The sequence below is a fragment of the Rhinolophus hipposideros genome, assembly GCF_964194185.1.
Source record: "Rhinolophus hipposideros genome assembly, chromosome: 12".
In the NCBI taxonomy this organism is placed as follows: domain Eukaryota; kingdom Metazoa; phylum Chordata; class Mammalia; order Chiroptera; family Rhinolophidae; genus Rhinolophus; species Rhinolophus hipposideros.
The window spans coordinates 8,493,226-8,520,327 of NC_138058.1; the positions used below are offsets into that span (position 1 = coordinate 8,493,226).

General features: G+C 42.3%; 2 protein-coding genes across 3 annotated transcripts in view; one reads left to right on the forward strand and one right to left on the reverse strand.

Moving 5' to 3' along the window:
* Nucleotides 1-2,909, reverse strand: part of TMEM182 (transmembrane protein 182) — an 87,060-nt gene extending 84,151 nt beyond the window's left edge. The window contains exon 1 of one of the 2 annotated variants that reach the window (XM_081069056.1): nucleotides 2,754-2,909. Coding sequence is in view for 1 of the 2 variants with exons in the window: in XM_081069055.1 (XP_080925181.1) it covers nucleotides 2,754-2,756 (3 nt within the window). In the remaining variant the exon portion in view is untranslated. The remainder of the gene's footprint in view (nucleotides 1-2,753) is intronic. The other variant, XM_081069055.1, reaches the window with a different exon arrangement.
* Nucleotides 2,910-2,929: 20 nt separating this feature from the next.
* MFSD9 (major facilitator superfamily domain containing 9) lies at nucleotides 2,930-25,674 on the forward strand. Its single transcript, XM_081069057.1, has 6 exons — nucleotides 2,930-3,185; nucleotides 8,230-8,317; nucleotides 9,496-9,539; nucleotides 15,187-15,316; nucleotides 17,879-18,088; nucleotides 20,954-25,674. The coding sequence occupies exons 1-6, from the start codon at nucleotides 3,021-3,023 to the stop codon at nucleotides 21,661-21,663; spliced, it is 1,347 nt and encodes a 448-aa protein (XP_080925183.1). The 5' UTR covers nucleotides 2,930-3,020; the 3' UTR covers nucleotides 21,664-25,674.
* Nucleotides 25,675-27,102: the final 1,428 nt, after the last annotated feature.

Sequence of the window (27,102 nt, forward strand, 5' to 3'; positions counted from 1 at the left end):
CCCCAGATGGGAAAATCACACAGTATTCAAGAACAAGAAGGCTAGTTTCCTCAGATACAGAAGGACAAACTACTTCTACTGGGAAAAAAGGCTGAGTGACTTGGAGGTTCAAGATTATCAGTTTCATCTGGACCCAAACACATGTCTCCATTCTAATTTCATTATCTCATTCTTCCCTAAACAGTACCCTAACTTTCCCATAAGAAACTTTGAAAGACTGAATTCAACAGATGTTGTAATTCAGCAACACAACTGAATAGATTTTCATCAAAATTTCAGTAAAATTTGACTCTTCCTGATACCAGAGTGAGAGGAGTAAGTAATGAAATAAGTTCCTAAACATAAGCGGGACTACTAATCATAGTTAGTATTTATTAAGTACTTAAGTGTCAGGCACTGTGCTAACTTTACTGCAGTCAGAGTAAAATCCCAAATCTCTGCCATGGCCTTTTGGGTCCTGAATGATCTGCACCCCTTCCTACTTCCCTACCTCTCTAATCTCTCAGTTTGTTCAGAAATTTTCAGCCACATGTATCTCCTTTCAACTCTTTTCAGCTTATATGTCACCTCCTCCAAGCTGCCTCTCTAAAGCAGCTAACATCTTCAGTCTCCACATTGAGACCATGCTTTCTTACATCACTTGTCAAAATGTTGTTTTACTTATTGTATGTTTATTATTTTATCATGTTTATTTATTGTGCATTTATTATTATTACTCCAGGAAACTCTACCCTCAACTCAGGCAGAAACCATCTCTGTCTTGTTCACATTTGCACACATCACCAGGGAAAGTGCTCTTGGAGGGGCCAAATTAACTTACTCCAGGTCAGTCACAGCCAACTAGTGCCCTAAGTCTTGGGGTCTTCCATATGAAGCTGGTCACCACCAAGGCCAACCCTGGGAACGAAAAAGGGTCTATGCCCTACAAGTTATAGGAGGGCAACATGGCAGGCCTGGCAAGCTCAGTGACCAAAAGTAAGCACACAGGATGATCTGATCATAAATTCCTAACTGGACAGGTCATGGTAGGTAATCACGTCTCACCTTCCTTCACAAAGGTCGATCGTTACCTTAACTGAGCCCTGTCCATTGTTCTTATGCATGTAGGATAACATACTTTTGAAACGTCACAGTAATTTTCTTTTCCAGACCCCTCTGAGACATAACCACAGGCACCAGACCACAAGACCAGAACACAAAACAATGAAACTCGTCATGCTGGGTCTCTAGTCCCGCTCCCCACATAAGAATGCAAGATATGGTGAGGCCAAAAAGGAAAACCAACAGAGCCATAGATAGGGGAGTCATACAACTATAGTCTTCTGGCGGCTGAGTTGGAGACACAGGAAGTAGGAGCCACACGACCTGCAACCCACCATCCACTTGTCTCTGCCAACCCACCTCACTTGCTAACTGTAATCCGCCTCTCTGCAATCCGCAATCCACACTCCGCCACACCATGCCACGCCACCCCTTGCTAGCTTAGCCATGGCAGTTACGTCGGTGGCTAATGGCTAACTGGTAACAGCTGATGGCCAACTAGTTACAGTTGATGACCATCTACTACCTGAGGCAGCACCTTCCTATGTGAGGCCGAGAGCCTGGAAACTGCTCTCTGGGGTTCTGTCCCCACACTCCTCATTCATTGTTAACTTGGGTCCTGCATACCATGTCTACGTGCTGTAAATGTTCATTATTAACTATCCTGTACCCACTAAGGTAAAAGAAATACCGTGTTTCCCCCAAAATAAGACCTACCTAGACAATCAGCTCTAATTCATCTTTGGAGCAAAAATTAATATAAGACCTTGTCATGTGGGGTCTCCTGCGGGGGTCTCTGCTCCCGCTCCCCACATAAGAACGCAGGACATGGTGAGGCCAAAAAAAAAAACACCCACAGAGCCATAGGTAGGGGAGTCATACCACTATGGTCTCACTGGAGGCTGGGTTTACACGACTTGGGACCTGCTGTCCACTTTGCTACCAACCGACTGACTCTCCTTCACTCTCCTCCACTCTCCTCCGTAGCCTCGCAGTTATATTAGTGGCCAATGGCTCAACGGTTACAGCTGATGGCCATCCAATCACAGTTGATGGCCATTTACTACCCGAGTGAGCACCTTTCCACGTGAGTCTGAGAGCCTGGAAACTGCACTCCTGGCTCTGTCCCTACAGACCTGGTCTTATATTATATTATATTACATAAGACCCGGTATTATATTTATATTATATTATATGTTATGTTATGTGTTATGTGGTGTGTTTTGTGGGGTGGGGTGGGGTGTAAGACCGGGTCTTATACTAATTTTTGATCCCAAGTACACATTAGAGATGATGGTCTGGCTAGGTCTTATTTTCGGGGAAACACGGTATGTATCCCTCCATTTTACTTGTTATACAATCCTAGAGATTTCCCCCCCACACACTTGGCTTTCTCCTGCCTCCTTAATTTACCTCCAGTGGTTTCACGCACCTTCTTGCATCTCCTCTTTTGCGTCTCAAGTGTAAGATATCTATAAAGCTGCCATTCTGCAGAGCACTTTGTCAGTGCATTGAGACTTTGCTTCCAGGTGTGTTCTCAAAATCTGTCTCCAATAAACTCTTATAAAACTTTTCTACAAGTGTGGACGCTTTTCCCTTCATAACCCCGTGCTCCCAGGGAAGCTCATCATAATTCCCTCCCACCCTCCGATGGCAGGGACGGCAGGAAGATCTTTACCCCAAGGACACGTAGAGCATCATCACATAATTACCATCCTAAAAGTGGCGCGTCCTTCCCAAGCTGGTGGCACGAGCTGTCCACTCCCCGACCGGGCCGAGCTCACAACCTCTTTCCGCCCCGTCCCCGGCGAAGGGGACCTGTGACAGCGACCGGGCGCCCTGGAGCCACCCGCGGCACTCCCCTCCGCGCAGGCGCACGCCGCCCGCTTCCGCTGGGGCGGGGCTCGTCCAGCACTGCGAGACCCTGAAGTCCGCTGCTGGGGCTCCTTCTCCAGTCCGCGCCCCTCGCCGGCCTCTGCATGGAGCTCGGGGACCGCCCAGGCCCGGGCTCGGTCCCGGGGCTGCCCTCGGCGACACCAAAGCCAGGGCAGGAGCCGAGCAAAGGCGCCGAGGCGGGGACTGCCGCTCCCCGTGCCCTCCGAGACCGCCGCTTCCTGCTCTGTCTCTACCTGGTGGGCTTCTTGGTGAGTGCTGGGACTGCATCTGTTCCAGGTGCAGACTAGGAACCCAATTTCAGGTGATTCTTCTTGAAGCTCGGGGGCTGGTTGTAAGGCCCAGCCACGGCTGGGAACCTGCGTCCTGCCTAGTGGTGCCTGCCTACTCATCAAGCCTGCTTTTGCCCCCAAACCGCTTCTCTCTGCACCTGGCCACAGGGCCTAATTGCACCTTGTGCTTTCATTTGGGGTCGGGGTTCGCCACACCCACCCTTTGACAGCTGGTTAAGAACCATCCCCCAGTCTCAGGTGTTACTCGTGGGCCGAGCCTAGTTGGAGGGTAATTCCAGATGTTAGATGATGTGGCAGGTGCCAGGCATGCAGGGTAGACAGCAGGTGCTCCTGGGCAAGCTTGGGAGAGCCCAGCGGTGCAGTGGCTGCAGTCGGAGCACACAGGCCTTTTTACCAGGCCAGGTCTGGGAAGTCGCAGCTGATGCCCCCACCTGGACAGAATTATGCACATTTTCATTAGGGCTTCCGGTTGACTTGGGTGTTTAAAAATGCAAGTCACAGTGAATGATACACATATCCCTTTTGATAAACTATATATTGCACAGTGCAGGGTTTTGTCATGATTTGTGTGTGTGTCCTGGTTTAATAAGGACAGATATCAAATTCCCATGTGGAAGGAAAAGCTTAGAAAGCTGTGTGTATGGTAGGGTAAGTCATTCATCCATCCACTCATTTATTATTCATGGAATTTTTGGAAACTAGCTATGTGATAGGTGCTGTGGAGCTCCAATCGCTGTAATACACAGTCCTGTCCCCCCCAAAAATTTACATCTTTACTAGTGAGCTTGTGTTAGTTGTTCGTGGATTGCTATATGCAGAAACCCTAGACCCACCCTTTCATTCCTCTTTCCAAACCTAGGTCTGGTTCAGTTGCCCTGGTTGTGAGCTAATTCAGGTAGGTACAGAATTGGGACAAGAACCCAGTAGGATTTCCTCTTGGCTGTATCTTGACAACAAAAGGAGGTGGAGCTGATCAGTGTCAATGAGAGAATGCTGCCTTCTGAGACCTTGAAGGTAGTCCCCAATGGCCCTGGGCCCTGGCAAAGGGGAATTATTGTTTTCTGTCTAGATGGCAGGTTAAGACCACTACTTCTCCCTGGTCTGGTGCCTCACTTGAGTTAGGACACTGAGTCACTCTTAGTTTGGAGAGGAGCAGGAAGGAAGTCTCCCTCCCCCCTCCTCAATACAAGGAAAGGTTTAATGTTGAATTAATAATTATTAAGACAACGATGAAAGCATATTCACCATATTGCTGTAAATATAGAACCATGAAACAGTTAAGGAGGGTGGCTTTTCAGAGAGAATCTGCGTCTATTTCAGTTAACATTGCAGCCTCCACCCTCAGCCTTAATACCTTTGAGGTCAGAACCTGGTGTTCCTTCTGATCCTGTTTCTTTAATCTTAGTTCAATCTCAGGATGCAGGTGCCTCTTCCACCTTCCAGGCCAGTTACAGAATTTAAAACCATGGAGTGTACGTGGTTCTTCAAATTTCAAAAGGAAGTTGGCTGCCATCCACCCTTCTGGTAGGAGATAGGGATCCATGCTGCTGCTACCATACCTCACATTGTACTACCATCTGGTTCTGCCAGATGTAAAGGATTTGGACCCTCACCTGAAAAGGCCAGTTCTGGAAACCAACATGACCCAGATTTCAAAATAGTTTGAGGTTTTTAAAATAAATTTGCAGATCATTCTTTATGTATCAAATCTGATACAGATTTGATATTCAGAGCTTCTGATATGTTGTCTTTGTGCTGTGTACCTGGTGAGTCTAATCTAGCAAGCCTGGTGTAAAATTTTAATAATTGATTCAAGAGAATCATTAGGTCTCTAATATCTTCAGGGGAGAATGTAAGATCTTCCAAAAGTTGAAAGAGAGTAGGGATTTTTTTTTAATGGAAATGTTGTAAACAAAATATATGCAGCCTTGGGTATCCTTGAAGCATCTAATGACTCTGTTAGGTAAAATCTAAGGAATAGTATACATAACTTAGGTCTTATTTTTAACATATTTAGAGATGTGAAGACACCGAAGACTCTTGGGAAAATGGTTTCTGATGGGGAGAGCAAAGGAACAAGATTACAGAAGTCATTTGCTCAAATGTTCTTTTTCTAGCTCTTATTTGTGCTTCTAGATTGTAATTGGTTTAGGAAGGAAGACTAAGATGACCCTTTAGGTCCTTTTTGGTCAGCATACGACGATGCTGCTAAGATCTGTGATTTCAGACGCTTCTTTCCTCCAGGTACCTGGTGGGATTTGTATTTAATTTCATCAGCTTTAGTCAGATGAGAATTCATTTTTGTTGATGTAACCCACTAATCAAGAAATACTTGGGTTCCTACTCTGAAAAAGATCCTGAAACCCTTTAATGTATTCATCAGTTTTCATTGAGAGATGTAGAAGTTCTGTGAAAGAGTTAAGTGGCCCCTTCTCACCTGATTTTCAGGTGCCAAATTCAAAGTTATCTTTTACAGTAAAGGGGAAGACAATTTTACTGTGTTTCCCCAAAAATAAGACCAGGTCTTATATTAATTTTTTTCTCCAAAAGACGCATTAGAGCTTATTTTCAGGGGATGTCTTATGTTTTCATGTACAACAGTCTACATTATTCAAATACAGTCATGTCATCTTCTGAAACATCATCATAACATACTAAAAGCGTCCGTCGGGCTGATGATCTTAACCGGGGCTTATTTTCGGGGTAGGTCTTATTTTCGGGGAAACACGGTAGAACAGAACTTCCAGAGGAAGGACCTAGCATTCAGCGTTCTTGGAAAAAGATAATATTTTTCAGGCTCATAAAGTATTAAAATAATACTGATCATCCATTATTGCTTATGAGTCTGTGTTTTTATATTCATCTTCCATAGGCCTCGGCCTATCTACTTAAATACTGCTCTCCCATCCTTTATTTAGAATAACCACTTGAATATTAAATGACAAGCAGCATGGGGAATTTTTTTGGTGGGGGCGGAATCTTGCAGGAGAATTGAGTTTTCTTTTCTGAAAGATCCAGAAAATGCAATAGGTAGCTGATGTATAATGAGTCGTTTAAATGATATAAAATATAAGTAGGCTGATGGGACAAAGCTGACAATAAAGCCCAAAAGAAATTGGTGCAGACCCAAAAGAAATTTTAAGTACAGTAGTTCCACCTTATCTGTGGTTTGGCTTTCTGCAGTTTCAATGACCTGGGGCCCACCTTTGTCCAAAAATATTAAGTGGAAAGTTGCAGAAATAATTCATAAGTTTTATATTGCACGCCATTCTGAACAGTGTGTTATAAATTTTGTGATGTCCCACTCCATCCAACCCTAGACGTGAATCATCTCTTCCCATGTATCCAGGCTGTGTATACAAGTGCCTTCTCTTGAATCAGTTAGTAGCCATCTTGGTAATCAGCTTGACACAGTGCTTGTGTTCGAGTAACCCTTATACTAGTAGCCTAACACTACATTGTCATGCTTACGTCCTTCACCTCAGTATATCCTATCACACAGGCATTGTATCATCTCATCACAAGAAGGGTGAGTACGTATAGTAAGATATTTTGAGAGAGAGAGAAATTACATTCGCATAACTTACTACAGTATATTGTTATAAATGTTCTATTTTGTAATTATTGTTAACCTCTTACTGTGACTAATTTATAAATTAAACTTTATCATGGGTATGTGTGTATGGGAAAAAGCAATATATTAGGGGTTGGTACTTTCTGGCTTCAGGCATCCACTTGGGGGTGTTAGAACATATCCCCCGTGGATAAGGGGGGATGACTGTAATCTTATAATCAGAATAATAAGCCATAATTCTGATAGCATAAATTTATGAGCTATAAGATCACTATTTGGATAGTAAATGTATGGCCACCTAAAGCTATAACCATGGGAAAAACCACTAAAAGATGCATTTGTAAGTTCATGTTTCTATAATTCGGTGAATGTACAGCCACCAAGAGAAGCAGGGAGCAAAAGATTAATTTTAGGCCCAAAGAAAATATATTTTTCATGCATGTCTTTCTGTTTAACCAGGATTACAGAAAAAGAAATTCAGGTTGAATATAAAGAAAACTCTGCGTGTGCCATGTGTTTTTCTTCTAAAAAAGTTGTAGCAGGCAACCAAGTGAAGTAGGAATGAGAACAACACTTAAAGGGAAAATTAACAGCCTTTCTGTTAACTCAGAATAACTAGCCAAAAGGAGCAGCACTTATTCCCGGAACCATAGAAAAGAGCAAATATGTTTGCGCTTCTGTTGTGTGTCAGACCTTTCTCAACCATTATGTCTCTTAATGTACATCACATTTCTACCAGGCAGGTGTCCCTATCCCCATTTTCTACAGATGACAGCACTGACACTTGGTAACGGTAACTTCCCAAGGACACATGCTTATTAGTAGTAGGTGTTGGGGCTGGAATTGAGAACTGTGTCTGACCCCAAAGCGCATGCACTTTCAATGACTTAGCTGCAGCATGCAGCTTTCCATCAATACGCCAACCTTCTCTCTCCTCGCTGCTTTACTGAGATTTTCTTTTCAGGTATTACCTTGTAAGGCTCTAAACCACAGATCAGTCACCTTCCCTAACTGCAGGAGGAAATTCATATTCTTAAGTATGAGCTGCTTTGCCAAGAAATACACATTATCACTACCTCCTTTCCCACTTTATTACCCACAAAAATGCTGTTTGTTTGTTTAATTTGAGGAACTTCTATAGGACATGCTCTTTGAATATTAAGGATCAATTACAAAGAAGCTAAAGTTAAAATGGATTCTAGGTCAGGATGGTCCCGGCATTTATAGTTAGCAGCTGTTATATTGTATTTGAATCTCTGATAACTTGACCCTGATGAGTATACTATAATGTAGTATACAATTAGGATTTCTTCTTTGCCCAAAGTTTTAGATAGTGGTTTTATTTGTAAAATCAGTTTATAATTATGATCACCCCTGGAAAAACACCTAGCCTTCCAATTCTAATTTAATCAAGGTTTTGTTGTTTAGGATTTGTTTGGTGTCAGCATGATTGTCCCTTTATTGAGCCTTCACGTCAAGTCTCTTGGAGCAAGTCCAACAGTCGCGGGAATAGTAGGTGAGTGGTTAATAGTGCACATGTTCAGAGCACTGAAATCTACACCCCCTGAATGAATTAAGTACCTAAAAACAAATCAGTCTTACAGCTAAATAATATTATCCAAAGGTAAATTGAAAATGGGATGAAATGAATTTTCAGACTATTTAAAAATATTACCCTGGAGCAAACGGGATTCATCTTTTTGGAGACTACCTGTTCAGATTTAGCATTATCTCCATGCCCCATATCACCAGTGATGGTTCAGCTGCTAACTGAGCCTCTCCAAGGAGCTGGTTGGGTAGATAAAGGGTAGATTGGACTCCTGCCTACAGGAACCTCTCACCTCTTGTGAGAGACCAGAAAACTATGATCTATAGAAATCACACCTTGCAGGAGGGGTTTTGGGGTGAACCTTCACAAATCAGTCACAAACTTCCTGCCTCACTACATCTTAGAGAGCTATAGGGTTTCTCTCTCTGTGCAGCACAAAGTCTCCATCCAGAAGTCATTGCTTTACCAAAGAGGCAGGAAATAGCAGGGTTTAGGATTGTGCTAATTAATGCAAAATTAAGACTTACAGCCCTTGATCATTCATAAACTGGATAAGCAGATGTTTTGGGAGAGTTTTGTGCATAAAACTCAGTAATTCCTAGTCCATGCCATGATTTATATTTCCCCTGAAAAGTATACTAGGAATTATACTGGACCACCCAGAAGCATAAAGGTTTTTATGAGGAGCGGAAAAGGTATGTTGTGATATAATGGAGGTGAAAGCACTCCATAAAACTTTGTAAGTTCTTTATAAGACTAAAGCATTTTAAGCAAACTAAAATGTTCAAGACTTAGCAGAATTTTCCTAGGATTCACATTTCGACTCCCCTGGCTACTCTTCGATGTAGCAGCACACTCCTCACAGTGGAAAGATTGTCTCTCTGGGTCCCTAAGGGAAGACCTTGCCTTTAGTCTCTCATCTGCTTACGTTTAATTTTATTTGGAAGGCCTTTTATTAGAAATTATGTTATTTATACTCGTCCAATTGAAAAAAAAAGGTGGAATAATTTCTTTTTTTTAATTTATCTTTTTTTTTTTTGCCCCTAACGTTTTTCTTGTTCATTTCTATGTAATTGTCACCACACTAATCCATTCTTGGGATCCTTCTGGCTGATTTTATGGATGTCATTGATGTTTTTCTGCAGGCTCCTCCTACGGCATTTTGCAGCTCTTTTCTAGCACATTGGTGGTAAGTCACGTTCCATCTGGCAGTGCGTCTAGAAAACATGACCATATACTTTGCAGGCCATCCAGCATGGCTGGAGTGAAATCTGGGGCTTGAGGTTTTACCAAAAGTAGATGTGCAGGTGATTAGCATATCCAGTGTCATTAGACCAAGAAGTATCCTTCACTCTTCTCTCTTCCTCGTTTGGCAGCTAAGAAGACATGAGCTGAAAGGAATCAGATGGCTTCTCTGAAAAGAGCCCACTGAGTCAAATGAGAACTTTTTGAATTGAAGCAGGTTCTTGCCATGATTCTCTGCTGACTTTACTAGAAAAAAGACATTATCACCAACTTTATGATTTATTTCAATTAATTGACAATATTCACCTCCATTCAGATTTGGAGGGTTCCACTTTGATGTCATTTTGAACTACATGGCTTATTATAAAGCTTAAGTGTATAGATAGAAGGAGCCATTTGGAGTGGTTGGCTGTACGCATATTATCTACAACATGGGGTAGAAAGACCCAGAACTGAGCTGGTCACTCATACTTCTGACCACTCAGTTGTTTGAAATTCCAAATCCTTGACTGGTCTGCCCCTTCTCTCTCCTGTGTGCCCTCCACCACGGCCACTCTGGGCTGAAGACCCCAGAGTTCAGTGGGTCAAGCAGGTCAAACAGAACAATCAGTTTAGTCCCACGAATTGATCAGCCATGACCTTGGTTGGTCTAAACAGCTGGCTGGTGGTCTCAGTGTTGGTGAACACAGGATATAGTAGTGTGCTTCTCAAGAGTGACTGGTTTGCAAAATATGTTTTAAGAAATTCAGTCAGATTCCATAATGAGTTCTTAAATAACTAAAGAGCTACTCCCTGATTTCACTTTTTTTAAAGTCTCGCATATGTTAAGTTTACATAACAATAATCATTTTATTCTCATTTCATCTTTACAATGACCCAGCAAAGCAGTTTGTTATCTCCCATACAGTAGGAAATTAAGACTCGCAAGCTTTAAATAATTTGATGAAGTCACCTAATCTCAGTATTGAGACTCCAAGTCCATTATTATTTTTTTCCTAAGAGTCATGTCATTGCCTTAATGATCTGAAAAAGTAAATAGATAATGAGTATCAGATGCACTTGCTTATGTGGTAATATGTCATATTTCATATTCTTTCTTGTGAGAGAACAGTTTGCCTACTTCTTAGTAAACACCTTTTCCTTTTTATTTGGAAACTCATTACAAAAATACTTGCTTCACGTGTGTATATATATTAGATCAGCTAAGTCATGGTGTATTTTAATTAGTCAAGTGCCTTTCTCTCCTATTGGACTCTAACCTTCCTTAGAATAAAGACGGGCTTGATCTGATCGTTTATGTTTACCACTAGCACCAGTGAGGCACCTGGCACATAGCAGCATTTTGTGAATGTGAATTTTTATTGCCAGCTGTGGCCCAACCCTCTTTCGCAGCTGTTCTTTGCTTTGTTATCTTTGTGCTTACAAAACACATTTCATATACCTTGTACCTGTAATTCAATGAGAACCGCCTTAGAAATCCTTCAGATGGAGGAACACTTGATAAAAATTTCCCTTTAACCGATGCTTTTATAAATATGTATTCTCATTAGGTTTTATAAAATCATTTTAATTTTAAAAACAAATCTTTATGAAGAAAAGATGTGCTTTGTCAGATTTGACTGATATTTTTAATATATGCGTTTTAATAAAAATGACTAGTACTTATGAAGTCCTGTTTATGGTCAGGCTCTGTTCTGAGCACTTGATTCCATTCGGTCCTCATGATAACTGCCCTCAGCCACGTTTCTGGTGGTCATGCATGTTTAATGACTCCTTTTATATAAAGCACATAGCAGATGTCGAGGGAAGGAAAGAATCTCAGAGGCAGGTACTACTATTATTCCTATTTTTCCGATAGAGAAACTGAACCTAGAGATAAGCCTCTCTAATTATGTTAAGTAATATGTCTGTGGCATGTGGAAAGAGAAGAGTTCAGAGATGAACCCAGGCAGCCTGGCCTAGGTCCCAGGGTGTACCTACCAATTATATCACTGCCCTCTGGACACAAGGAGGCCAGTGACCTCCTACCCAGATCGAAAGAGTGTGGAGAATTTCTGAATTCCATTACACCGAAAACTGGGAGGAAAGGATGGACGATATTTGTAGAAGGCTGACAGTATTTTGGAAGACTCTCAAATTTTTTATAGAGGAATTTCATGACAGTTTATATCTATATGGACAGAGACCTTTTGGGTCAAAGATAAACACATCATAAAAAATGGGAAGTGGTCACGAACCGGGATTGGCTTTGGGCAAGGCAGAGAGGCAGGCTCAGATGACACAGTTAATGCGAGAGGGGGAGAAAGTCACTGAGGGGTGAGGGAGCAGCGTGCCGTGTTGACTACCCTCTAGCCAGCAGGAACAGCACTGGAAACCCTTCTCAGACAGCGATCATTCGCTATTATAGTGTTTAGTGATTTTTATTGTAGGGCAGTTAACATTTTTTTCAAACAAAGCCTTCCCCGGAACCTCAGTATATAAAATGGGTCAGTGTGGAGATGCTGTAGTTGAACAGGGCTTATGAATCAGACTCGTGTTCATCTGTGCAGAACAGAGCACTTCAGAAGTACAAGGAGGAACACTGCAGCTGACCCTCCCAGGCTGTCCCTGAGGTGCTCCTAGAGACCCGGTCACCTGCGTCATCCTGCTCAGCCATCCTCAGCTCGTCAGCGGCTCAGCCTTCAGTGTTGTCGGGACATTTTCAGCAGGAAGGAGAAGAGGATAAGGCAGTTTGCCAGTATCCTCTCCCACCTCGAAAGAACTGTCTCAGAAGCCTCACTAGTGACCTCTGGTTGCATCTTCGAAGGCCAGAACTTGCAGTCTGCAAGGGAGGTTTGTTTCGGCTAAGCATGCTGATCTGGAGAACTGAAAATGCACAAGTGAAGAGTGCGCTAGAAAGGTGGCTCTGGAGCTCTGCTCACTTTGCTGCCCTTCATCACCTGAGGTCTCCCCCGACCATCCCAAGCCTCCATGTAGCACATACTACCTTCCTCTGTCCCTCCTTCCTCACTGCCTTCTGCTTAGGTTTCCCCCGTGTGCCTCTCGGCTTCTCCTATGGATTCTGCCGTCCTCCTTTCTGTGTGCCTCTTATACAGAAGCCCTGCGGGGCTCTGCTAGTCACCCACTGGGCAAGCTTCACCCTAAGCCACCTTTGTAGTGTCACCAAACCTCCTTAGTTACAACAAGAGTGGTTCAGAAGGGAGCCTTGTGCCTGTAAGGACTCTGAGGCTTCCCAGATGTGGGAGTTATGACTGGCACTTAAATGTAAGACTTGAAACCGAAAAACTCCTAGAAGAAAACATAGGGGAAAAGCCCCTTGATATGAGTCATCTTGGCACTGATTTGTTTGGAAATGACACCTAAAGCATAAGCAACAAAATAAAAAATAAACAAGTGGGAAACTAAAAAGCTGTGCAGCAAAAAAAACAATCAAAATGAAAAGGCAGCTATGAAATGAAAAAAAAATATTTGCAAATCATATATCTGATAAAAGTTAATATCCAAAATATATAAAGAACTCATAAAACTGAATAGCAGACAAAGAAGTAACCAATGAAAAAATTGGCAAAGGACACGAATAGACATTTTTCCAAAGAAGATACTCACATGGCCAACAGGTTCATGAAAAGGTGCTCAACATCACTAATCATCAGGGAAATGCAAATCAAAACCACAGTGAGTTACCACCTCACACCTGTTAGAATGGCTATTTTCAAAAAGACAAGAGATGACAAATGCTAGCAAGGATGTAGAGAAAAACGAACCTTCGTGCACTGTTGGTGGGAATGTAAAGTGGTACAGCCACCATGGAAAACAGTATGGAGGTTCATTAAAAAATTAAAAGTAGAACTACGATATGACCCCATAATCCCTCTTCTGGGTATTTATCCAAAGGAAATGAACTCACTGTGCCAAAGATCCTTGCCCACCCCATGTTCATTGCAGCATTATTCACAGCAACCGAGACGTGGAAACAACCTAAGTGTCCATCAACAGATGAATGGATATTGAAAATGTGATACATATATATACAGTAGAATACTATTCAGTCATAAAAAGAAGGGAATCCTGGCATTTGTGACAACATGAATGGACCTTGAGGGCATTATGCTAAGTAAATTAAGTTAGACGGTAGAAGGCAAATACTGTATGATCTCATATGTGGAATCTTTATAAAGGAATAAAAAAATATTAATTTTTTTAATGACTATATTTTGAATGAGTTTTTTGAGAAACAGAGATCAGATGTGTGGTTACCAGAGGCAGGGGTGTGCAGATTAGGTGAAGGTGGTCAAAAGATACAAACTTCCAGTTATAAGTACTGGGGATGTAATGTACAGTATGATGGTTATACTTAACACTGCTGTGTGGTATATTTAAAAATTGTTATGAGAGTAAATCCTAGAAGTTTTCATCACAAGGAAAAATTTTTTTTCTTTTTTATTGTATCTATTTGAGATGATGGATGTTAACAAACATTGCAGTAATTATTTTTCAATATATGTAAGTCAAGTCATACTGTATACCTTAAACTTATACAGTGCTGTATGTCATATCAATGAAACTGAAAGAAAAAAATTAACGTTGGAAAAGTTTCATTTCAATAGTAATCAAAGAAATTCACATTGGAGTAATGAGTAATTTTAATCTATTGGATTGACAAAATTAATGATAAAATCCATGGTTGTCATGATGGCAGAGAACAGACATCCTTAAGCAAAACGACACAAAAAAGATAAAGACAAATTCTTAATGACATGGAATGATATTCAAAATGTATTAAGTAGAAAAGCAAGTTACAAAATACAGTGTACTATATTTTGTTAAAAATATATTATTTGTAGATTTGGAGATTGTAAAGTATTTATATATACCATGTTTCCCTGAAAATAAGACCTAGCCAGACAATCGGCTCTAATGTGTCTTTTGGAGCAAAAATTAATATAAGACCAGGTCTTATTTTACTATATTTTTATATATATATATTTATATTTGTATATAATATATATAATTACATTATATATAATATAATTATATATAACATATATTATATATAATATATAATATAATATATATATATAATATATTTATATTTACTTATTTTAATATAAGACCTGGTCTTATAAAGAAAATTTTTGCTCCAAAAGACGCATTAGAGCCGATTGTCTGGCTAGGTCTTATTTTCGGGGGGAAACATGGTATATATTTTTTTAGTATTTTCTGAATTTCTAAACTGCATGTGATTACTGAGAAGTTGAGGTGCGTAAAGTAATAATAATGAAGACAAAAAGGAGGCTTCATAAATTATACTTCACCATTTCTCCAGCCATTCTCAGGTAGCAGGTCATCACAGATGCTTTCTTTGGATATCTTAGGACTTTTTTGGATAAAGAAAACTGTTGTATTTTCCCACTCAATTGTGGAAGACCAGATAAAAATATCTTACTTTGACAAACGGTGGAACAGAATTAAGCACCGAAGGATCTTAGCCCAAACTCCTTGATGATTTCCACTGGGTCCCATTCGGGGGGCATTTCCATGGTGGCGATTTTACGGTGAGTCAAAGGACTTTGTGTTTCTTGCCTTCCCAGGGCTGCTGGAGCGATGTGACTGGAAGACGGACTTCCTTGCTGGTGTGTATTCTGTTCAGTGCCCTGGGTTATCTTATTCTCGGAGCGTCTACCAACGTTTTCCTGTTTGCCCTGGCTAGGGTGCCTGTGGGTGAGTTCTTGCTTCGGTGTGTGTTTTCCTTCAAAATAAATCACTTACATGTATATAGAGAGCCCGTCCCTGCTTGTCAGTGCCTCTTTAAATGCAGCTTACATAAGGAGGACATAATGACACTATCAGTTATAGCTGTAATACCGCTGTTGATTGAGCATTTAACGGTAGCATCAGTCAGGCTCTGTTGATTTGTCCAGAGCCACAAACGCGATAGCCCAGAGCCCTCCGTCTGCCAGTGTGCACAGCTCTGCCACTGCTTCAGGCCCTGCCTCCTTCCCGTTGATCTCTGTCTGCATTCAGTCAGGAAGAATTTGCTAAATGTCTTGGACCAGCACTGTGCTTACTACTCTGTCCTCGGCGAGCTTATCATTTTGAAATTGGGCTTCCCGACTTGTGATTGAGATTGACCACGGTAGGTTTCCTGCAGCCTCTGTAAATCAGACTCTTGCTTTTGTGGTGGTGGGGCACAGGGGGATGGCAGGGGATGCTGGGATTGCAATGTAGTGGATCATGGGTTAGTGTTCTGTTTCGAGACTGGTCTTGAATGTTTCTGCCATCTTTGAAATAACTTTCATTTTGTCCATTCACTGCAATATTTTGTCCATTCTTTGAAACATCATGTGTGAGTGCTGGCTGGTGAGGTGGGTGGGTAGTTACTGTGGAAGCTCTGTATTCTCTCTGTGCCTTTCTTTATGACTACAGCCCTGGACTTTCCATCTTTCTTTTTCACCCTACTCATTAGAGCGCTGACAGACTCTGCTACCCTGGTGGATAAGTCTCTTCAGTTTGCCCTCCAAAATCCATGCTACACCTTTTGGTTGACTTACAAAAATGGTTTATGAAAGTCTCTGCTTTAAATGTGATCAGTCCTCCTAACAAGCCCCATCACCACACACAAAATCCAACTGATAGCTGTTCCATGTGCATGTTCTCGGTTTCGGTGGCAGTATGTCCTTCTGCAGCATAACCCACTCCACCATTCAGTGGTAAGGCCATCCATAATTCTGAAGAAAGAGACGAGAGAGATGAATAGAACCTATATTTGTTACAAAATGGGTAAGGATTTATGTGGAGGATTATAATGATTTTTATTTAGCATAAAACAAGCCTGGTGTGAGTACTGATAGTTCTGTTATATGAACGCCACACTCTTTCCCAACAAGGAGCACTATACATAAAAATTCTTTCTTGTCCATGGAACCTCTTCAGTGTTTGGTTGTCCACGGACACGAGGGAGCCCCAGGGAACTTCGCCAGGGTTTTGCTTCAAATGTCAGTTGTATGTTCAGGTCCTTGTATCCTGAACGTGAACCTGAGGTTGAAATATGAGAATTATATACCTGGTTTTCCCCTGCTCTCTGTCCCCCAGTCCTACCTCTGAAAGGCAAGGGAAGGCTAGTCTGGGTTGCTCACAAGATACTCTACTGTGGTCCTTTCCCTCGGGTGTGTGAGGTGACCCCCACCTTGATATCACTTCAAAAATAATCACAAAATTAATAACACCTCTTACGAGTCATCCCGCTCCATCCTTTCTCACAGTTAATGAAATATATAGAGAAGGAGTCAGTCTACCTAATCCCGAAAGGGATTTCTAACTGTGCTTCACAAAGAGACTGGTTACCAGACAAATGCCCACTCTAATTTTGAGGCAAAGCACTAGAACCCGGGACTACTGTGCATCAGCACATGTAGGCAGGGATATGCCAAGCCATGCTTCTTTCCAGAAGATCACTAGAAAGTTCTGTGTCCCATCACACTTAGGAGCACTCAGACAGACCCATCAGCAGCGCTGAGTAGTCAGTAGGACCTACTATGTATTGATCAAAACTGTAGGCAGCCTACGTCACTAGAATGTGCCAGTCTGTTTATGAGTGTGTTTGTTCAGTGTATGGGTACATACAAGTCAAGTACATTAGCAGAAGTATGAGGAATATAAAGTTGTTACAAGGTCTTTAATCTCTTAATAAGTCCTGTCACAGCTTTCAGTTTGTTTAGTCAACACCAAAATCAGTTAGTGTTGGTTAGATGACTCTGTCATATTTTTATATTTTCACTCCTTGTCCTTCTTCCCTGCTCTGTTTCTCTTCATAGTACTTGCCACCCTCATATGGATACGCAGGCTCCGTGAGGTCAGGGATATCTGCCTTTTCCCCGCCTCTCTGTTCTTTGCATTACCCTCAGGGTCGAGGTCCATGCCAGACGTATAGTAGGCATGCAGAAAATGTTCATTCGCTGAGTATGAATAAAGAATTATAAATCTCTGAATGGAAACCAGCCTAATTTGTACTTGGGTATGAGAGGACTGGAGACACTGCGACATCGTGATGGGAGGTGGGATTGAGGGGTCAGGGGCTTGGTTGCCAGAGATAAGGTGACCAACCAAGATCGTGGGGCTCGACCAGGAGTCCACTCACAATTGGAAAGGACCTGTAGGCCTTAGATGTTCAAAAAAAAAAAAATGGAGATCAGAACTCCCTCAGGCATGGCGGTGAAGTACAGGGTCACAGGCGAGGTACTTTCGATCTGGAAAATGTTACACATGTTTTTTGTCCCCTTGCAGGTATTTTTAAACACACACTCTCCATTTCAAGGGCTCTGCTTTCCGATCTGGTTTCAGAGAAGGAACGGCCATTAGTAATTGGACAGTTCAATACCGCATCTAGCGTGGGCTTCATCTTGGGCCCCGTGGTCGGTGGATGTCTTACTGAACTAGATGGTGGATTTTATCTAACGTGCTTCGTCTGTTTTTCTGTCTTCATGCTCAATGCTGGTAAGTTGCCATTTAATCATGGAAGATTGTTTGGTGTATGCACTCATACTGAGCAATCTACCTACTTTTATCTCCTTCCAGTTTGTTTTTCTTAGAATAGGCAGACTCGTTATTCAAGAATGAAAGACCATGGCATCCCTTGCTGGACACCCCCCAGGGGGCCCCCATCATGCTAAAGCATGTGTGTCTGTCACAGCCTGCACGTGCTCCGGCCACAGTGGCTTCATGGTTGACCTCACGCATGCCAGGCCTATTCCCACAGGAGGGCGTTGTGATTTGTTCTTTCTTCCACTGCAGCATTCTTCCCACATTCCTTTACTGGCTCTTTCTTCCTGGCATTCAAGTCTCAAACGTTTACTTCCTCAGAGAGGCCTCTGATCGTTTAGTCTAGAATAACTGAATTTCTTCCTAGCACTTCAGAAATTATTAATGTGTTTCTCGCTGTCCCTCTCCCCACAACAACCACAATTAGAAAGTAACCTCCACAAGGATTCGTACTTGCTCACTGCTGTTGCCCCTGCCCCGAACAGGCCAGACAGATAGCCGACGTTCAGTAGCATTTGATGAATAAAAAAGTACATACCGGACTGTGAATTCCTTGGATGCAGGGCCAGTTGCTTGCTTAAAGAAAGCAGGACGAACCTCTGGTGCCCGGCCAACCCTTAGATAAACACCTTTATAAACAAGAGGATTCATGCTGTTCAGTTTTTCTTCAATTTAATGGTATCCTATCTGCTGCAGCTTTGCGAATCTTCATATGCAAGGCTCCAGGCTGAGTCATCACTCAACTCTGGAAGCAAAGTTGATGAGCTTCATCTCAGTCCTCATAGAAATACTTTATGATTTTCTGCCAGAAGTTTAACCTCTAACCTCAGCCAGGAGAAGAGGTCTGATGGATCTGTGTGAACCTAGATAAAATGGCTTCAAGCACATGACCGGTTGATGTATCCAGGCTCCTTCCCATGTAAAGGAAGGTACATGACTGTGATACCATTGAAAGTCAGAAGTCAGCGTGTAAACGACATGAGTATGGAGTTCTGTTTTGCATTCTCCAATGATACTGCCGCTTAATATTTTGCCCTAATCTATGCCTGTGAATGGATAGGAGTCAGGGATCCATTCAGCTGCTGCTCTTCCCAGTGGTTTAGAGTAACAGGGATTTATTTTTCCATTTTTCCCACTTACGGAATATGGGGAAAGGCCGAGGCACCGGCCGGACGAGCAGGGGAGTGAGGGGGCTGGACAGCAGACAGTGTTTTACGGAGTGCCTGGTGGTTGCACAGTGAGCACAGCGTGTAGCTCTTTTCTCATCCAGTTTGTCATACTTTTCTCCTCAATGACTACAGCTGTTTTCCTCAATCCTGGTACCTCTTCAGCTTCTGTCCTTGCTCTGTTCTGCCACTTTGCCTGAGAAAAGCCTTTCATGTCTTTTTCTCATGAATTCTGTTTTCGTGGTTAAGAACTCAAACTCTAGAATCTGACAGACTTGGGGTCTAATCCCTGCTTTGTCACTTTTTCGTGTGGGCCTTAGGTGAATTGCCTCAGTTTCGACATCTATAAAATGGGGTAACAAGACTCATAGACTTCTTAGGAAAACTATAAGAGGTTTTGCATGTAAGCAGTTTACCCCACTGCTTTGCATACGGTAAGCACTAAATAAATGTTAGATGCTGTCGTCATTATCATTTTTAGTATTATTTTAATTCTTGCTTTTAGTCTGTCAGTGACAATTCTTTCACTTTTTTGTCAAGATTCTGTGAAATGCCGAAGGGCCCTTTTAAAGATAGGAATAAATGAAGCATGTAACGTTCTCATGTAATTAGTTTTCTGTCATAAATTAGTCCAGAGAATCCACGTAACATAAACGTAGTTGCTTTAAACAGCCTGAAGAAGCACTGACTGGCAGCAGCCATGGGTCCATGTGACACTTAAGTGCTGTAGGACTGAAAAACCACAGGGATGAGTTAAGAAAGTTGTCCTTGGATGACAAGGTTGAATTTAGTTTTAAGAAAATTGGGGGCACTGATTGGCAAGAGATCATTCTCCTTGGGTGGCACGGGATCAATAAAACAAGTGAGACAGGAATGTGCCCCTCACACGAGGGCAGAGGTGGGATTATTTGAACAGGGGTGAGAGCTGCTGCATAAGTGTGTCAGGGTCCAAGAGCATGGCGCCCTCACGTTTTGAGGTGAGACTTGCAAAAGCATATGGCGACTCTGACTGGGGGCAGGTCCAAGAAGGGGCTTCCTGACAGATGATTTGTGTGGGGGTATCCCGCCCCACCCCCCACACCAGGGCTGACCATCTTTGTCCATAGCATCCTGTGCTTCCCTCAACATAGCACTTACCCGGGAATCTAGTTGTTTGTTTACATGTCTGAACCCCCATTTAGGTTTGAATTGCTTGGGACAAGGATCATCTAGGCCTCGTTTGTTTGTTGATATATTCCTATTTCACAGGATTCAACATTCAGAAAGAATAAATGTCCAATGTTTGGATGGATGGTGGCTAGTCAGAGAATTAGCGAAGTAATGAGGGAAGATTTTAAAAAACGTATAGCCTAAGAATTTAGATACGAAATGTTGGGATATAGGAAACCCTCATAGGCTCTTGAGCTGGGGGAAAAATATTATGTAGGTATAGATTTTTTTTTTTCTTAAGGTGAATGGCAAAATTCTGATATTGAAATGGCATAGAAGTAACTGGGAATGATGAAAAACTGGATTCAAAAATACAGATTCGGAACTCTGCTAATACAGATTAGTAATCTGTTCCCAGTAATTGCGTCTCCCCCCGCCAACCCGCAGATCACCGTTTGAATTTAGTGCCTTCAGCCACCTTTAACAGATCATGCCATTTTAACAGGTCTCGTTTGGCTGTTTCCATGGAGTGACATAAAAGTCAACAGTACAAAGAACGGCCTGCGACTGGGTAAGAACCATGCACTTTCAGGAAAGACAGACTGTGAAGTGCAGGAAGGAAGCCCCACCCCCGGGAGCACGGCGCATAGGAAGACCGCTGGGCTGCCCTGGACGGAAGCCGTGTCCACACTGAGGGTCATAAGAACCCTGCTGTTTTCTGACATGTGGGACATATTTCTAGTGCGCCTGCTGATGGCCTTGGCGGTCATGCTGTACTACAGTAATTTTGTCTTGGCCCTGGAGGAGCGCTTCGGGGTCAGTCCCAAGACCACAGGCTACCTCATCAGTTACAGCAGCGCCCTGGGGGCCCTGGCTGGCTTCGCCCTGGGGCCCATCATGCGGCTGTACGGGCACGACTCCCATAGGATCCTGCTGCACTCCAACACGCTCACCTTCCTGCTGCTGCTGCTGTACTCCGCCGCCCGCACCATGGCGGTTGTGGCCCTCTCCTCCACGCTGCTGGCCTTCTCCACCGCCATTGGCAGGACTTGCATCACAGACCTCCAGCTGACCGTGGGTGGTACCCAGACCAGCGGCACCCTCATTGGCGTGGGGCAGTCGGTGACGGCCGTGGGCCGGATCGTCGCGCCCCTCCTCTCAGGAGTTGCCCAGGAGGTCAGCCCTTGTGGCCCCCCAGTCTGGGGGCTGCATTAGCCTTGGTGGCTATTTTCATAATGTCACTACACAATCCTCGCCGTGGTGGTACTGGGAGTGATAGATTAAAAGGTGAATAGAATGGGTTTGGACAACCGGAAGGAACAAAATCCGAGGTGTGTGAGTGAGGGACCGAGGCCATGATGAGAAGCTGCTTTGCAAAGGGTGGTGGTGACAGTGGAAAGACTTATTTCCAAGTAAGTGTGCTTTGTCAGGAGGCATCCAGGTCAGCGCTCAGCTCTGCATTTAGGCCTGCCAGGTAATCAGAAGTCAGAGCTTTGCCAAAGGGAAAGGCATTAAACATTTGCCTGAAAGCCTCCTCTTCCCATGTGAGCCAATGAGGTTAAATCAAGGAGGGGAAGCTACCAGCTACAGGAGTAGCGGTGGGATAACAGAACATGATATGCACCAGAAGGGAAGAGACCCAAGAATTTCTACTAAATAAGAATAGGACAATGCATTAATAAAATGCCAGTCAGCTAGAACACAGGTTTTATGTCCAATTGTATAAGCTAAGAGGGAGCTTTTCTATCAAAATCCTAGACAATGAAGAAGCTCTTTTATTAAAACCATCCTGTCATATTCTCAAGTCGTAACAAGGTTCTGAGTGTTACTTCTACCTGGGGACCTGGTTAAAAATCCCTTATGGACTGATTCCCAAGCTTCGTGAGGCCCAGAAGTCATTTAGTAAGGACCACTTACAGTTTCTCATAGAGGTAGAAAAAGGACCATTCTGAGTATGTTGTTTTTATTAATAGCTAACTCAATTTAGACTGTTCATTAAAACTGTGTAATAACGATGTGTTAAACTTTCCCCAGCTCTCAGCATTATACCCCATAACATTTTATGCAGTCAGAGTCAGGTGTCATGCCTTATTGGAGGGACTTAATTCTTTAATGTCTTGTGCTGAAAATCATTTGCGAACAGAAAAGCTGTGTTGGTTTACAGGCACATGCTTTGGTGTGCCTTTTCCTGGACCTAGACTGATCTGCCATTCCAAAATTAGCACCCAAGGGGCCAGGTGAGAGGCCTAGAGTGAGGGCTAGTACAGGCTTGTTTGGATGGCATCACTTATTAATAAAAATTAGTTAGGGGCTCCCTCTCTTTTCCTCACACAGACTCTCAAAGTATACATTCTTTTCAGTCTTCTTAATTAGTCCACTAGGATGTTATTCCTGCTTTCACCCTAGCACACATATAATTGTAAATACTGTCTTAGCACGCTGATTTGCTATAACTTTAGTACTTACTGTATATGAAGCAGAAAAAGTAATTCTATAGTTTTAGAAGTTGGGTATGGTGTAAACTCAAATATTTACGATAAAGCATCAATTGGAAATGTGAAGATTGCCCTTTCTCCTATCTAGCTACAAGAAAAATACAAACTTTGTGTTAAATATTGTAATTCGGAACTTTCATACAAGTGCTTGGTGCTTTGTAAGAGACTGAAATATGATATAAAATGGCCTCATCCTTAAGGAGCACAGAACTCATCATGGAGCTTAGACTCAAAAGGACAATAAATAATCAAGGGATTTTGCAAGGAAGTACAATTTCAGAAGAATTTCTCCCAAGATGGCCTTTACTTCACTCTCAGAAGTAGACAGGCTTCTTAGAAGCTCTTAAATATAGCCATATGTTGTTTTGTTTTTTTGAAATCATTGCACTTTATTTTTGAAATTAAATACAAGCCTGTAAACTTAATGAGGATTTACAATTAATCCGATTCATGGAAATACTGAAAACCAAGATCGATCTTAGTATAGACAGCACAGAAACGTTACTCTCCACTAGTGATTTTAGTATTTTGTTCATGGGATTTTTTTTACGTAAGTATTTTCTTACAGTTCCTATCTTAAATAGTCTAATGTATTGTTGCTATTCAGGGTGTGTTCTGGGGACCAGCAGCATCAGTATTCCGCTGGAACAGACACTCCCCACCTCTGACCTGCTGGGGACCATTTTCACAAGATACCCAGCTGGTCTGTATGCACAGTAAAGTTGGAAAACCACTGCTCTAATGGACAGTATCTGTATGGTTTATGGAACATGATCTCAGGGAAATTAAATCTGCTCAGTTAAATATTGTGTTGTTTTTTAAATTCTATTGAGTAACTTCTGTAATGCTTTCCAAAGTATTCTGTGGAGCCACATGAAATTGCCATTTTTGTATGTCAAAAATATCTGCAGTTTTGTGTGGTTCAACTTAATAAAATACGGAATCTTACTTTAGAGGCATAGAACTTACCTGAAAAGTTTATAAAGGGAATGGCACGCTTTCAATATTATGCCAGCCCCAACTGGTGAGTACTGTGAAACCACCTCAGGGCTTGGGGTTCTAGAAGGTGTGGCCTTTTCACCAGAGAGATGCTCAAACTCAGAAAGGGAGCAGGGAATGCCTGGCCATGATAGAAACATGCAGGACTCCAATCCCAGGCCTCGTGCCCTCCTACTGCATTGAGGTCCGGCAAGAGTTAAGCCTGGAGCAAATGGGAGGGACTAGAATCAGTGGTTCTCTCCCCTGGCTGCATATGTATTAATCACCTGGTGCCCAGAGCGTGCCCTGGACCTGGGGAACCGGGCTCTGAAGTGCCTGGTGTTTTTAATGCACAGCCAGAGTGGAGAATCACAGGGCTGATGAGTCTGAAAGGGCTCATCTACCTTGCTCGGATAAGCTTTTATTCTGAGAGAAGGGGGACTGAAAATTTCGTGCTGGCGAGTGCTCTGTGGACCTTTCTGTTTTAGAAAGATCCATACTCTCGCTGCAGCAGGGAGGACCAACAGGAGCCCGAGAAGGAAGCAGTCTGGACTTTGGGGCAATAATCCAGAGGAGTGTGAGGGAGAGGTGGTCCTGGGCACTGATGAAAGCAGGTAGGGGCAAAATCCGAAAAGCCTGGTGACTATCAGTGTGTGGCCCCAAGGGAGATTCCAGGAGGGGCTGTGGGTGATGCCCACACGTCTGGTGGGGGCATTTCGGAAGTCTTAAAATAGTTTACCCATGGATCTAGCCAGGATACGTGTATATAAATGCAGTTCTTCTTGGAACAGATGTTGGATTGAAAAAAACATTTTTCAGTTCAAAATTTCTTTCCTGATGAACTTGCCAGTTACATGGAAATCATTTTCTTTAATTATAAATTCCCTTTAAAGTTATAATGCAGTGTTATTTATGCTAATAATTTATAATTATTAGAAGCCATTGTTGTATCCTGATGTGTATTTTAAGTCAGGGTACTGAAGTGCTTGAAAATTCTAACCTCCAGCGTCCTGAAACATATCTTAATAGTAAGACAACAAATCTGTGTCTCTTACAACCACATACTAGTACCAAATTATACGTAATCTGAAATTTATTCTACACTGATGGCAAGCCAGCAGTTTCAAGATCATGTTATCACACTAGGATTTATTTCTAATTAGCAGCTCAAATGTGAACTTATGTTAAAACATTAGATCACTTCTTTTTCCCAGATTGTCTAAACCCTCCACTTTACATATAGCTATTTATGAAAACAATAAAAACATTTCTAGGGCTGGCCCAGTGGCTCAGGCGGTTAGAACTCCATGCTCCTAACTCCGAAGGCTGCCGGTTCGATTCCCACATGGGCCAGTGGGCTCTCAACCACAAGGTTGCCAGGTCAATTCCTCGACTCCCGCAAGGGATGGTGGGCTCTGCCCCCTGCAACTAAAATTGAACACAGCACCTTGAGCTGAGCTGCCACTGAGCTCCCGGATGGCTCACTTGGTAGGAGCGCGTCCTCTCAACCACAAGGTTGCCAGTTCCACTCCTGCAAGGGATGGTGGGCTGCGCCCCCTGCAACTAGCAACAGCAACTGGACCTGGAGCTGAGCTGCGCCCTCCACAACTAAGACTGAAAGGACAACAACTTGAAGCTGAACGGCACTCTCCACAACTAAAATTGAAAGGACAAGTTGACTTGGAGAAAAGTCCTGGAAGTACACACTGTTCCCCAATAAAGTCCTGTTCCCCTTCCCCAATAAAATCTTTATAAAAAAAACCAAAAAAACATTTCTATTGTTTTCGTGATTCACTATGTGAGAAATAGTGCTGATTCTTATTTTGAAAATGGGTATTCTCAAACAACTTGTGTTGTTCTTCTAAGGGGACAGATAATTACAAATGTTAAAGAGTGTTAGTTACTACTAATAACTTATATAGCATAAACGTGGACCGTAAAGATCTTGTTAGAACAAAGTACTGTGTTTCGATCACTCTATATTTAAACTACACGACAACTTGATGAATACAAATCCTTTTGCCAAAACATACACAGTAGAAGAAAAAAGTAATTAAAATACCTATTAATAGCAATTTACAATGTGAGGTAAGTGGTGATCTTTCTTCAGGCCTTTATCAAAGAATCTCTCTTCCATTTTGAATAGCTGGGACTCAGGTTCTCATCCAGACTGAGAATTACCTTTTCATATGATAGCTTACCTACCAAAACCTATCCTGAGTTTGCTTAATGAAAGTGAAACCATGTGAATGATGCCACATGAACCTAAAGTAATAAATGTATTCTGCTGCGGGCTGTGGCCCGGCTCTTTGGTTGTGCGTGCACTTGAAGGGTTTGCTTGCCTCGTCTGCTGTGGGTTGCAGCATAGGCCAAGGCACTGTGAACTCCAACTTCCCACAGGGCCAAGCTGTGACGTCACAGACCACGGTGAGCATTTCCTTCTGGTCTTACATTCTTACCGTTCATGAATTCCAGCTATCGTGATCCTAGTTAGTACAAATGAGAATGTTTTTTACATATAAATATAAAAATTGGAATATCTGGTGCTGTCCTGGTTTCATGGGATGTCTTATTTTCTCCATAAATGAGTAATTGAATATTGCCATGTGATTTAATATTTAAACTTTTGCACAACGTTTCATGGGAACCAGGAAAAATTCTTTGTCAGTAGACATATAATTTTTGGTCAGCTGAGTTACCATTACTGGATGCAGAGAGCCTTATTTACATTATAAATTTAGATATCACTTGTACTTAGGACTCAACAAGATCCAGTTAAATAAAAAAGAATACCATTTGAATATTTAATTCAAGGTATTTTGTTACAGTAGTGGAAACCAGAAAAATCACCACTGGTATGTCTGCATTCTGTTTACTGGGCATCTCATGGAGGGACATTTCTACACTCTACAAGGATAATGGGTCCCCATAAAACCCCTGTGACATAGGTCCTGAAGTAGGTTCTGAGCCATTCAAAATAAAATGCTTTGTATATTAAAAATTTGATTATCCGTCACAGTGCATATGTTTACAAAGAAAAACTCACTCCCTGACCATACTGGTAAGAGAACTGACCTACAATTTATTGACTATTCTTAGAGGCAGTAAAATAGAATTTTATTTGGAAAAACATGGGAAAAACTTAGATTTCTAACAAAAGAAATCAGAAAACTACTTGCTA